At 44.5% G+C, this 14,809-nt stretch overlaps 1 protein-coding gene across 1 annotated transcript in view; it reads left to right on the top strand.

Annotated features, from left to right (window-relative positions):
* The first annotated feature begins 4,120 nt into the window (after window positions 1–4,120).
* LOC141222893 (uncharacterized) overlaps window positions 4,121–14,809 on the top strand; it is an 85,910-nt gene continuing 75,221 nt past the window's right edge. The window contains exon 1 of the mRNA XM_073666726.1: window positions 4,121–4,133. Coding sequence (XP_073522827.1) covers window positions 4,121–4,133 — 13 coding nt within the window. The remainder of the gene's footprint in view (window positions 4,134–14,809) is intronic.

Here is a 14,809-nt window from a genome sequence, read left to right as displayed (position 1 = left end):
TGGCGGTATATTATCATACCTATAGTGGTGCATAGTATGGATGGTGTATATGAACATGCAGACAACATGGCGGTATATTATCGTACCTATAGCGGTGCATAGTATGGATGGTGTATATGTACATGCAGACAACATGGCGGTATATTATCATACCTATAGTGGTGCATAGTATGGATGGTGTATATGAACATGCAGACAACATGGCGGTATATTATCGTACCTATAGCGGTGCATGGTCCTGGCTGTGCAGGGATATGGACTGTTGCAGCTTCTCTACTGTGGCAGCACTGAGAGATAGGAGACAAATCGTCAGTGATGTGAATGGCTTCTAGAGACATAAGTGAAACATGACAGGACTCGGCTCTGCACAGATGCACAATATGATCTAGAGAGCAATTACAATGCCACCTTGGGCCATGGAGCCAGTGTCAGTCACTATCTTTGTCTTTCCTAGGCTTCTTCGTGCAGTCGTTGTATAGGTGCACTATAGGTGCATCAGTGACTGCCAGTCATACTGAGATAACACAGGAGGACATACAATACAAGAGGGCTGTATCCAGCACCAGATCGGAAGAAAATCATTGTAAAAACAACCATTTATTGAAAAGTTATTAAAACTGACGCACTTCAGACTCTGCGCTCTTAATCCTAGTATGGCGCAGTTCTCCAGCGCTAGGTCGTGGTTAAATAATGAAGGTATAGGATATGATGTAGACAGATCATTAGTTCTCTGAACTGAATATATAGACATTTGTTTCTCCAATCAATGATTTATTTCGTTAATATCCATTAAATCAGTTCCAGCATGCATGCCATCTGGTTCTCTGATCTTTAATGTGAGGAGCCATGAAGCCTCTATGTTTTCTACTACGTGATCCATCGCCTCCTCTCTTGGGTGGAGGAACTTTCTCAGCCGCATTAACCCCGAGGCTTCTGACATCACCATTGTGCTGATGTGGAGAGGCACCGGATACCCTATACCTTCATTATTTCCCCCCCACCTAGCGCTGGAGAGCTAGAACATACTAGGAGAACACATGGTGTGAAGCGCGGCAGTCGTGCATGCCTCGGAGAAATGCTTTTTTTATTAGATGAATTCTTTGTAACATTTTTTTCAATAAATGGTTTTTACAATGATTTTCTTCGGCCTGGTGCTGGGTGCACCCCTCTTGTAGCCATTTTGCCCTGCTGGGGGGAGTATGCACAATCAGCAGGGGAGCTGGATTAACCTCTTCTTTCCTCTCTAGGAGGACATACAATGTGGAGGCCATGGCTTCCCGCTCATCGGTACAAGCCGTGTCCGCTGCTCCACCAGATCCAGACCGCAGATAACATTCGCTCTATGGATCCAAGGCTGACCAGCCCAGATACTGAAGCATTAATGGCAGCAATTCCCTGTATACAGACATATCTTAGGGAACTGCTATTCATGCAATTCCCCAGTATAAGCTGCACCACTATTAAACCAATACCACAGCACTTACTCTTCTCTTTTCCATGAACAGAGTTAAAAAATCATCTATTTCTGTTTTTCCCTCAAGGAAATTTTGGGCAAAATTGTCAGCCTCCTCTTCAGCTTGGTGGGCAGCGACTTTTAACCTGGCCTGTAGTGCGCTGAGACCGCAGCTCTGCGAGGGGGGAAGGAGCAGGACGTTACACCTCATCCCATATGGCACAGGGACTCACCTATTTTACTAGCGGCAGTAGGTTTCCCCAGCAAATGGGGCTCATTTACAGATCGTCCATTGCAGCCAATCATAATGCAGCTTTCATTCCTCAAACTGTTCCTAAAAAATGAAAGCCAAGCTCTGGTTGGCTGCTGTGAAAGCATCTGGTCATGTACCATTCACATGCTATAACCTCACAGTACTAATCATCAGGATTAAATACAAGTCTGGACAATTGGACCTATCGTCTGTCTAGTAGAAAAGATCAGCTGATATAAAAATGTGTATTATATGGAAAACTGGGCGAGATGATGCTGAAAACATTGTATAGGACTATAGTGGCAATCTGGGAACATGTAGCGACTAGTGATGAGCGAGCGTGCTCGTTTAACCCTTTAAACGAGCACACTCGGGTACTCGCTGAGTAGTTTTGTCGTGTTCAGCATTTCCGTTGCAGCCGGGGCGGCTGCATGTATCGCGGCTGTTACACAGCTGTGACAAATGCAGGGATTGCCTGTTTGTTAGCCAGTCTCTGCATGTGTCACAGCTGTGTAACAGCCGCGACACATGCAGCTGCTGCGGCTGCAACCGATATGCACAGCACGCCGAAACTACTTGGCGAGTACCCGAGCGTGCTCGTTTAAAGGGTTAAATGAGCACGCTCGCTCATCACTAGTAGCGACATCATACATATACTAATATTTCAATATTCAGCCAATTCTTGCATGGCCCCCTTACAGTGCACGCCGTCCATATCCCCCCGCACTGTAAACCTTTCAGAACGTTCCCTTTGTTCTACTGAACAATAATGTCATTTGTGGCTTCAGCGGCTTTCTGCAGATTAGAAGTCCAGTTTCCACAGGACACATAAAGGGCTTTTATTACCCTTTAACTTATCAAAGAGATCTACTGACAGCACAGCTCTGCAATTAAAGGGAATGTGTCATCAGAAAATGACCAGGACTTTATGTTAAAGGTAACCTGTCAGCTCCCCCGAGATCACAAACCGTCACCATGTATTTATTTCTCACTTTATACCCGTCCTAACAAACCCCTTTTAGTGGCTTTCTGATTTCTGCATTTGGCGAAAATCTATTTTCTAATTGTGGTGGCAATTTGCTAATTAGAGGGTGACTAGTGGTGGGGCGCGTTGCAATGCCCCCACAAATATTCACCTACTTATTATCACGGCCGCAGTTATAAAAATGTTAGAAATCAGTAAGCCGCTATTAATGGGCTCTTTACACAGGGTACAAAAAGATCAATACATACATGGTGGCGCTTCGGGAGGCATGAGAAAGCTGACAGCTTCTCTTTACATGTTATTTTTAACTACTGAGTTTTTTTTCGATTTTCCATAACACAATCTAGATAAAAAAAAAATGCAAACTGGCCATTAATCCTAATACTAGACTCAAACTTCTTATTCTGTTCACAAGGCTTTGCATCAGTCTCATGATCATCACAGACAGGATAATAATGAAAGGTAACAATCAATATAGAATAGAATCCACCATTCACAAGAGGTGATATCACTGTCCCGCAGGCGCCATCTTCTCTAGCCCCGTATCCGCCACATTACCTCGCTCAGCTCATGCTGTCTTTGCTGGTTTTCATTTGAGTCAGAAGCTCATACTGGAAGAGAAGAAAAACACAAGGAAATGAGGATGAATTCACGCGGGCCGCATTTGCTGCAGCTTTTACGGCCAGATCAGAGCAGGTTTATAAGGTAAGTGGATGAGACTTTACAAATCTCATCCGCAAACTGTAAAGATTGCCCATATAGAAAAATGAGAACGCCAAAGATGTTCCAAATCCCGGCATGTCATTATGGGGTGAAAATACAGCAGATTATCAATGTGAATTTCACCAACTTCAATATAGCAAGGGTGAGATCGTCAGAATTCCTTAGCACAATCCACAAATGAACCAAACCTGCCGTAAAGACTGCGCCTGCCATGTCAGCCCCATCCACAGTGGCTTACCTTATCTAATAATGCTTGTCGCTTTGACTCCAGAATTGGCTCAATTTGAAGATTCTTTTCTGGATTAAAAAATAAAAAAAAATTCTATATTAATATACACATACAGTGGATGAAATAAGTATTGAACATGTCACCAATTGTCTAAGTAAATATATTACTAAAGGTGCTATTGACATGAAATTCTCACCAGATGTCGGTAACAACCCATCCAGTCCACACAGGCAAAGAAATCAAATCATAGATGTCCATGAATTATGTGTAATAATGAGAAATGACACAGGAAAAAGGTACTGAACACATGAAGAGAGAGAGAGGCAAAAAGCCATGGAAAGTCATGACACCAGCTGAAATCTATCAGTAATTAGAAACCCATCCTGCCACTTAGTGAAAAATAATATTAGGTGGTTCAACTGATGGCCTATAAAAAGGTGTCTCGTTAGCAAGATGCCACACAAGAAACATCTCATGATGGGTAAAACCAGTGAGCGGTCTCAAGACCTCCGCAACCTAATTGTTGCAAAACATACTGACGGTATTGGTTACAGAAGAATTTCTAAATTACTGAAGGCTCCAGTGAGCACTGCTGGGGCCATAATCCAGAAATGTAAAGAACATAATTTCATAATAAACCGGCCCCGCAAGATTTCAAACAGAGGAGTGAAATTAATTATCAAAAGAGTTGTCCATGACCAAGGACCACCTGTGGAGAGTTACAGAAAGATCAAGAATCAGCAATTGTTTCAAAGAAAACTATAAGTGATGCACTCAACCTCCATGGTCTGTATGCACGCTTAGCACGCAAGACTCCATTGCTGAACAAAAAGCATGTTGACGCGTGTTTAACGTTTGCTCAACAATATTTAGACAAGCCTGTGAAATACTGGGAGAATATAGTCTGGTCAGATGAGACCAAAATTGAACTCTTTGGATGTCATAATACACACCATGTTTGGAGGCCAAAAGACACTGCATATCACCCCCAAAACACCATACTAACAGTGAAGTTTGGAGGTGGGAACATCATGGTGTTGGGCTGCTTTTCAGCATACGGCAATCTTCATATTAATGAAGGAAGGAGGAATGGATAAATGTACGAGACATTCTTGATAAAAATCGGCTGCAATCTGCCAGGATGATGATGAAATAAGGGTGGACATTTCAGCAAGACAATGATCCCAAACACACAGCCAAGGAAACGCTCAATTGTTTTCAGAGAGAGATAATTAAAGCTGCTAAACTGGCCCACCCAATCACCTGACCTGAATCCAACAGAATATTTATAGAAGGAACTGAAGCTCAGAGTTCATAGAAGGAGCCCAAGGGATCTTCAGGATTTGTAGCGTGTTTGTGTGGAAGAATGGGACAAAATCACACCTGAGCAATGCATGCGACTAGTTTCTCCATACAGGATGAATCTTGAAGCTGTCATCACCAACAAAGGCTTGTGTACGAAGTATTAAATACATTTCAGTAAGCATAGTCAATACTTTTTCCCCGTGTAATTTCTCATTATTACACATAACTTAATTTATGGACATCTATTGTTTGATTTCTTTGCCTATGTGGATTGGATGGTCTGTTACTGATATCTGGGGAGAATTTCATGCCTATAGCACCTTTAGCAACATAGTTACTTAGAAAATTGGTGAAGTGTGAGTATTTCACCCGCTGTGTATATCCAGTGGGGAAAATAAGTATTTGATACACTGCCGATTTTGCAAGTTTTCCCACCTACAAAGAATGGAGAGGTCTGTATTTTTTTTTTTTTTATCGTAGGTATACTTCAACTGTGAGAGACAGAAGAAGAATCCAGAAAATAACATTGTATGATTTTTACATAATTAATTAGCATTTTATTGATTGAAATAAGTATGTGATACAATAGAAAAACAGAACGTAATATTTGGTACAGAAACCTTTGTTTGCAATTACAGAGGTCAGAAGTTTCCTGTAGTTCTTGACCAAGTTTGCACACACCGCAGCAGGGACTTTGGCCCACTCCTCCATACAGATCTTCTCCAGATCTTTCAGGTTTCAGGGCTGTCGCTGGGCAACATTGGAGTTTCAGCTCCCTCTAAAGATTTTCTACTGGGTTCAGGTCTGGAGACTGGTTAGGCTACTCCAGGACCTTGAAATGCTTCTAACAGAGACACTCCTTAGTTTCCTTGGCTATGTGTTTCGGGTCATTGTCATGGTGGAAGACCCAGGCACATCCCATCTTCAATGCTTTTACTGAGGGATAGAAGTTGTTGGACAAAATCTCGCGATACATGACCCCATCCATCCTCCTTTCAATATGGTGCAGTCATCCTGTCCCCTTTGCAGAAAAGCACCCCCAAAGTATGAAATTTTCCTCACCATGCTTCACGGTTGGGACAGTGTTCTCGGGGTTGTACTCATCCTCCTTCTTTCTCACGGCGAGTGGAGTTGATACCAAAAAGTTCTATTTTGGTCTCATCTGGCCACAAGACCTTCTCCCATGCCAGATGGTCATTTGCAAACTTGAAATGGGCCTGGACATGTGCTGTTGTTTGAGACTGTGGTCCCAGCTCTCTTCAGGTTATTGACCAGGTCTTCCTGTGTAGTGATGGGCTGATTCCTGACCTTTCTCAGAATCATGCTTACCCCACAAGGCGAGATCTTGCATGGAGCCTTACACCGAGGAGAATTGACAGTCATCTTGTGTTTCTTCCATTTTCTAATAATTGTGCCAACAGTTGTTGACTTCTCACCAAGCTCCTTGTCTACTGCCTTGTAGCCCATGCCAGCCTTGTGCAGGTCTACAATTTTGTCCCTGGTGTCCTTAGACAGCTCTTTGATCTTGGCCATGGTGGAGAGGTTGGAGTGTGATTGATTGAGCATGTGGACAGGTGTCTTTTATACAGGTTTATATGGTGCAATTAATAAAAGGTAATGAGTGCAGAGTAGGAGGGCTTCTTAAAGAAACACTAACAGGTCTGTAAGAGCCAGAATTCTTGCTGGTTGGTAGGAAATCAAATACTAATTCCATGCAATAAAATGCAATTTAATGATTTGAAAATCAAACAATGTGGTTTTCTGGTTTTTATTTTTAGATTCTGTATCTCACAGTTGAAGTGGATATACGATAAAAATTACAGACCTCTCCATTCTATGTAGGTGGGAAAACTTGCAAAATCGGCAGTGTATCAAATACTATTTTTACCACCATGTATATGTATGTGTGTGTATATACACTACCCACAAAAAGTTAGGAATATTTGGCTTTTGGGTGAAATTTCAGGATGAATCTAAAATGCCCTCTAACCTTTTCAGGTGAACTTAATGTGACCTTCTCTAAACTTTTGAATGCACATGTCCAACTGTTCAATGTTTCAGTACTTTTTGCACAACTTGCTGTTCTCTAACAAGGAGCTTAATGGCAAAATTCACATCAGGTGTTTGATCCATGTATCGCCCAATAAAATTTGGGGTTCAATTAGAATTGGTATTAAACAGCCCCTACTACTTGAATAACAACATTAATCCTGTCATTGTCCCTCTGCATTCACAACACAGGCCTAATTTCATCTTCATGGATCACAAGGCTCCAGCTCATTGAGGTTGCATCATTAGGGAATGGCTGCTGGAGACAGGGGAACCTCAAATGGAGTGGCCTGCATTTTCTCCAGACCTGAATCCCATAGAAAACCTATGGGATCAGCTGAGTCGCTGTGTAGAGGCTCGTAACTCTGTACCCCAGAACCTCAATGACCTGAGAACCGCCCTTTCCAGGGCTGTGGTGTCAGTAAGCCAAACTTCCGACTCCCGACTCTGACTCCACAGCCCTGGTCACTACTGAGCGTGTACATAAAGTGCAGCACAGATTCATCTGAACTAAAAGCCGAGATCCTTAGATCAGGAACAGAACAGACATTTATAGGACATTTCATAACTTTCACTAATTCTTATGGAAACATTTACAGCACATCCTGTATTGTACTGCTGTACCCAATTTATTCTATATTTTAGGAGTCGGAGTGGGTCCATTTTATACCGACTCCACCAAAATAGACACCGACTCAGACTCCACAGCCCTGCACCCTCCAAGAAGAGTGGGACGCCATGCCTCAGCAGACAATAACTCCACTTGTGAACAGCAGGAGAATTCATTGTCGAGCTGTAATTGATGCTGCTCAAGGCCACATGACAAGTTATTGAGACATTGACATTTTTTGTTGGGGTATACCCACCACTGTTGTTGGCATTTGTTTCAATAAATGGTTTGAGATGAGGAAATCACCGTTACATGCTCCTACTTAAACGCACTACTTGTATTATAATATATTACTGTAGAGGGAACTTTTTACATTTTCCATACATTTCACCAGAAAGCCACATATCCCTAACTTTTTGTGGTCAGTGTAGATATACAGGTGCTTCTCACAAAATTAGAATATCATCAAAAAGTTAATTTATTTCAGTTCTTCAATACAAAAAGTGAAACTCATATTATATACAGTCATTACAAACACAGTGATCTATTTCAAGTGTTTATTTCTGTTAATGTTGATGATTATGGCTTACAGCCAATGAAAACACAAAAGTCATTATCTCAGTAAATTAGAATATTTTATAACAGCTTAAAAAAATATTTTAAAATCCGAAATGTTGGGCTACTGAAATGTATGTTCAGTAAATGCACTTAATACTTGGTCGGGGCTCCTTTTGCATCAATTACTGCATCAATGCGGCGTGGCATGGAGGGATCAGCCTGTGGCACTGCTGAGGTGTTATGGAAGCCCAGGTTGCTTTGATAGCAGCCTTCAGCTCCTCTGCATTGTTGGGTCTGGGGTCTCTCATCTTCCTCTTGACAATACCCCATAGATTCTCTATGAGGTTATGGTCAGGCGAGTTTGCTGGCCAATCAAGCACAGTGATGCTGTTGTCTTTAAACCAGGTATTGGTACTTTTGGCAGTGTGAACAGGTGCCAAGTCCTGCTGGAGAATGACATTTCCATCTCCAAAAAGCTTGTCGTCAGAGGGAAGCATGAAGTGCTCTAAAATTTCCTGGTAGACAGCTGTGCTGACTTTGGTCTTGATAAAACACAGTGGACCTACACCAGCAGATGACATGGCTCTCCAAGCCATCACTGATTGTGGAAACTTCACACTAGACCTCAAGCAGCTTGGATTGTGGCCTCTGCACTCTTCCTCCAGACTCTGGGACCTTGATTCCCAAATTAAAATTGGAACTTTGGGACCTTGTGGAGTGTGTCAATGACTGCCTTCTGGACATCTGTCAAGTCAGCAGTCTTCCCCATGACTGTGGAGCCTACTGAAACAGATTAAGGGGCCTTTTTAAACACGTAGGAAGCCTTTGCAGGTGTTTTTTTCTTAATTATTCTAATTTACTGAGACAATGACTGTTGTCTTTTCATTGGCTGTAAGTCATAATCATCAACATTAGCAGAAACAACCACATGAAATAGATCACTCTGTTTGTAATGACTCTATATAATATATGAGTTTCACTTTTTGTATTGAAGAACTGAAATGAATAAACTTTTTGATGATATTCTAATTTTATGAGACACACATATATATATATATATATATATATATATATATATATATATATATACAGTACAGACCAAAAGTTTGGACACACCTTCTCATTTAAAGATTTTTCTGTATCTTCATGACTTTGAAAATTGTACATTCACACTGAAGGCATCAAACTATGAATTAACACATGTGGAATTATATACTTAACAAAAACGTGTGAAACAACTGAAAATATGTCTTATATTCTAGGTTCTTCAAAGTAGCCACCTTTTGCTTTGATGACTGCTTTGAACACTCTTGGCATTCGTCTCCTGCATGAAATGATCTCGATGGTCCAGATGGAAGGAGTAGAGGATGGCTGGTTGATGGACACCCCATGCAAACACGGCTACGGCGCTAACAAGGAGGAGGTGGAGTAATGTTTTGGGCTGGAATCATGGGGAGAGGGATTGTCGGCCCTTTTAGGATCCCTGAAGGGGTAAAGATGAACTCCATAATGTATGTTGAGTTTCTCAAACAGCACTTCCTTCCATGGTTCAAGAAGAAGAACCGTGCATTCCGCAGCAAGATCATTTTCATACATGATAATGCCCCGTCTCATGCTGCGCATAACACATCTGCATCTCTGGCTGCTATGGGCATAAAAGGGGACAAACTTATGGTGTGGCCCCCATGCTCCCCTGACCTCAACCCCATTGAGAACCTCTGGAGCATCATCAAAAGGAGTGTCTATGATGGCGGGAGGCAGCTCACATCTAAGCAACAGCTCTGGGAGGGTATTCTGTCCTCATGCAAAACAATTGAAGCAGAAAACATCCAAAACCTGACAAATTCAATGGACGAGAGAGTTCAGAAGCTCCTTTCGAACAAGCGGTCCTATGTGAAAATGTAACATCACCTAGAATAAAGTTTTGAGTTGAAAACTGTTTGATTTCAGTTTGTAATAACCTGCTAATGCTTATAATTTCAAAAATGACCATTTTTTTGTTCTTTATTAAAATGAAAAGGTTGAAAACTCTGCTGTGCATAATAATTTGGAACATGCATTTTGAGTGCAGTTTGAGTTTTTTTTTGTTTTTTTTAAAATATCCTGTTATCATAGGCAGTTTGTACAAAAACCTTTCCATTGTACTCTAATAGTTATTTGACTGGAAAATTACAATGACTGCAATTCATATAGGTAATTTGGGAAAATCTGAGAAAATATTATTTGCATAATAATTTGGAACACAGTGTATACAGACCACAAAGTATGGCAGTATCAGCGATCAAGCAGACAAGGGCTGGAGAGAGCAGGAGAGACGCTAGAAAGACGCTCGAGAGAGAGAGAGCAGGAGAGACGCTCGAGAGAGAGAGAGAGCAAGAGAGACGCTCAAGATCAGGAGAGACGCTCGAGAGAGAGCAGGAGAGACGCTCGAGAGAGAGAGAGCAGGAGAGACGCTCGAGAGAGAGAGCAGGAGAGACGCTCGAGAGAGAGAGCAGGAGAGACGCTCGAGAGAGAGCAGGAGAGACGCTAGAAAGACGCTCGAGAGAGAGAGAGCAGGAGAGACGCTAGAAAGACGCTCGAGAGAGAGAGAGCAGGAGAGACGCTCGAGAGAGAGAGCAGGAGAGACGCTCGAGAGAGAGAGAGAGCAGGAGAGACGCTCGAGAGAGAGAGCAGGAGAGACGCTAGAAAGACGCTCGAGAGAGAGAGAGCAGGAGAGACGCTCAAGATCAGGAGAGACGCTCGAGAGAGAGAGAGCAGGAGAGACGCTCGAGAGAGAGAGAGCAGGAGAGACGCTCGAGAGAGAGAGCAGGAGAGAAGCTCGAGAGAGAGAGAGCAGGAGAGACGCTCAAGATCAGGAGAGACGCTCGAGAGAGAGCAGGAGAGACGCTCGAGAGAGAGAGAGCAGGAGAGACGCTCGAGAGAGAGAGCAGGAGAGAAGCTCGAGAGAGAGAGAGCCGGAGAGACGCTCGAGAGAGAGAGAGCAGGAGAGACGCTCAAGATCAGGAGAGACGCTCGAGAGAGAGAGAGCAGGAGAGACGCTCGAGAGAGAGAGAGCAGGAGAGACGCTCGAGAGAGAGAGCAGGAGAGAAGCTCGAGAGAGAGAGAGCCGGAGAGACGCTCGAGAGAGAGAGAGCAGGAGAGACGCTTGAGAGAGAGAGAGCAGGAGAGACGCTCGAGAGAGAGAGCAGGAGAGACATTCGAGAGAGAGCAGGAGAGACGCTCGAGAGAGAGAGAGAGCAGGAGAGACGCTCGAGAGAGAGAGAGCAGGAGAGACGCTCAAGATCAGGAGAGACGCTTGAGAGAGAGAGCAGGAGAGACGCTCGAGAGAGAGAGCAGAAGAGACGCTCGAGAGAGAGGAGGAGAGACGCTCGAGAGAGAGAGAGCAGGAGAGACGCTCGAGAGAGAGAGAGCAGGAGAGACGCTCGAGAGAGAGAGAGCAGGAGAGACGCTCGAGAGAGAGCAGGAGAGACGCTCGAGAGAGAGAGAGCAGGAGAGACGCTCAAGAGAGAGAGAGCAGGAGAGATGCTCGAGAGAGAGAGCAGGAGAGACGCTCGAGAGAGAGCAGGAGAGACGCTCGAGAGAGAGAGAGCAGGAGAGACGCTCGAGAGAGAGAGAGCAGGAGAGACGCTCGAGAGAGAGAGCAGGAGAGACGCTCGAGAGAGAGCAGGAGAGACGCTCGAGAGAGAGAGCAGGAGAGATGCTTGAGAGAGAGCAGGAGAGACGATCGAGAGAGAGAGCAGGAGAGACGCTAGAGAGAGAGCAGGAGAGACGCTCGAGAGAGAGAGAGCAGGAGAGACGCTCGAGAGAGAGAGAGCAGGAGAGACGCTAGAGAGAGAGAGACGCTCGAGAGAGAGAGCAGGAGAGACGCTCAAGAGAGAGAGAGCAGGAGAGACGCTCGAGAGAGAGAGAGACGCTCGAGAGAGAGAGCAGGAGAGACGCTCGAGAGAGAGAGAGCAGGAGAGACGCTCGAGAGAGAGAGCAGGAGAGACGCTCGAGAGAGAGCATGAGAGACGCTCGAGAGAGAGAGCAGGAGAGACGCTCGAGAAGAGAGCAGGAGAGACGCTCGAGAGAGAGAGAGCAGGAGAGACGCTAGAGAGAGAGAGACGCTCGAGAGAGAGAGCAGGAGAGAAGCTCGAGAGAGAGAGCAGGAGAGACGCTCGAGAGAGAGAGTAGGAGAGACGCTTGAGAGAGAGAGCAGGAGAGACGCTCGAGAGAGAGAGCAGGAGATACGCTCGAGAGAGAGAGAGCAGGAGAGACGCTCGAGAGAAAGAGCAGGAGAGAAGCTAGAGAGAGAGAGCAGGAGAGACGCTCGAAAGAGAGAGCAGGATAGATGCTCGAGAGAGAGAGCAGGAGAGACGCTCGAGAGAGAGAGCAGGAGAGACGCTCGATAGAAAGCAGGAGCAACTGTCAATCACTTCATCACTATATGACTCAGTAATGATACCTATAGCATATTACTCAGGGTGACAACATGGCAGGTCACAGAGTTACTTTCATGATCTAGATTTGCTAAATTGGAGACATATCATGATACAGAGCCCATGTCCATGACTTATGTCAGCTCCAAAGTGAAATATGTATTGAAAAAAATTAAAAAAAATTATATATATACACACACATATACATACACTGCTCAAAAAAATAAAGGGAACACTCAAATAACACATCCTAGATCTGAATGAATGAAATATTCTCATTGAATACTTTGTTCTGTACAAAGCTGAATGTGCTGACAACAAAATCACATAAAAATCATCAATGGAAATCAAATTTATTAACTAATGGAGGCCTGGATTTGGAGCCACCCCCAAAATTAAAGTGGAAAAACACACTACAGGCTGATCCAACTTTGATGTAATGTCCTTAAAACAAGTCAAAATGAGGTTCAGTATTGTGTGCGTCCTCCACGTGCCTGTATGACCTCCCTACAACGCCTGGGCATGCTCCTGATGAGGTTGCGGATGGTCTCCTGTGCGATCTCCTCCCAGACCTGGACTAAAGCATCCGCCAACTCCTGGACAGTCTGTGGTGCAACGTGACGTTGGTGGATGGAGCGAGACATGATGTCCCAGATGTGCTCAATCGGATTCAGGTCTGGGGAACGGGCGGGACAGTCCATAGCTTCAATGCCTTCATCTTGCAGGAACTGCTGACACACTCCAGCCACATGAGGTCTGGCATTGTCCTGCATTAGGAGGAACCCAGGGCCAACTGCACCAGCATATGGTCTCACAAGGAGTCTGAGGATCTCATCTCGGTACCTAATGGCAGTCAGGCTACCTCTGGCGAGCACATGGAGGGCTGTGCGGCCCTCCAAAGAAATGCCACTCCACACCATTACTGACCCACTGCTAAACCGGTCATGCTGAAGGATGTTGCAGGCAGCAGATCGCTCTCCACTGCGTCTCCAGACTCTGTCATGTCTGTCACATGTGCTCAGTGTGAACCTGCTTTCATCTGTGAAGAGCACAGGGCGCCAGTGGCGACTTTGCCAATCCTGGTGTTCTGTGGCAAATGCCAAGCGTCCTGCACAATGTTGGGATGTGATCACAACCCCCACCTGTGGACGTCGTGCCTTCATACCACCCTCATGGAGTCGGTTTCTAACCGTTTGTGCAGACACATGAACATTTGTGGCCTGCTGGAGGTCATTTTGCAGGGCTCTGTCATTGCTCCCCCTGTTCCTCCTTGCACAAAGGCGGAGGTAGCGGTACTGCTGCTGGGTTGCTGCCCTCCTACGGCCCCCTCCTTGTCTCCTGGTTTACTGGCCTGTCTCCTGGTAGCACCTCCAGCCTCTGGACACTACGCTGACAGACACAGCAAACCTTCTTGCCACAGCTCGCACTGATGTGCCATCCTGGATGAGCTGCACTACCTGAGCAACTTCTGTGGGTTGTAGAGTCCATCTCATGCTACCACGAGTGTGAAAGCATAACCAACATTCAAAAGTGACCAAAACATCTGCCAGAAAGCATTGGTACTGAGATGTGGTCTGTGGTCCCCACCTGCAGAATCACTCTTTTGAGGGTGTCTTGATAATTGCCAATAATTTCCATCTATTGTCTATTCCATTTGCACAACAGCATGTGAAATTGATTGTCAATCAGTGTCGTTTCCTAAGTGGACAGTTTGATCTACTTGGAGCTATATTCTGTTGTTTAAGTGTTCCCTTTATTTTTTTGAGCAGTGTATATATACAGTACAGACCAAAAGGTGGACACACCTTCTCATTTAAAGATTTATCTGTATTTTCATGACTAAGAAAATTGTACATTCACACTGAAGGCATCAAAACTATGAATTAACACATGTGGAATTATATACTTAACAAAAAAGTGTGAAACAACTGAAAATATGTCTTATATTCTAGGTTCTTCAAAGTAGCCACCTTTTGCTTTGATGGCTGCTTTGCACACTCTTGGCATTCTCTTGATGAGCTTCAAGAGGTAGTCACCAGAAATGGTCTTCCAACAATCTTGAAGGAGTTCCCGGAGATGCTTAGCACTTGTTGGCCCTTTTGCCTTCACTCGACGGTCCAGCTCACCCCAAACCATCTCGATTGGGTTCAGGTCTGGTGACTGTGGAGGCCAGGTCATCTGGCGTAGCACCCCATCACTCGCCTTCTTGGTCAAATAGCCCTTACA

The sequence above is a fragment of the Phyllobates terribilis genome, unplaced genomic scaffold, assembly GCF_046119375.1.
Source record: "Phyllobates terribilis strain yellow unplaced genomic scaffold, ASM4611937v1 Scaffold_364__1_contigs__length_1914224, whole genome shotgun sequence".
Taxonomy (NCBI): Eukaryota; Metazoa; Chordata; class Amphibia; order Anura; family Dendrobatidae; genus Phyllobates; species Phyllobates terribilis.
This window is presented reverse-complemented; position numbering and strand designations above follow the sequence as displayed.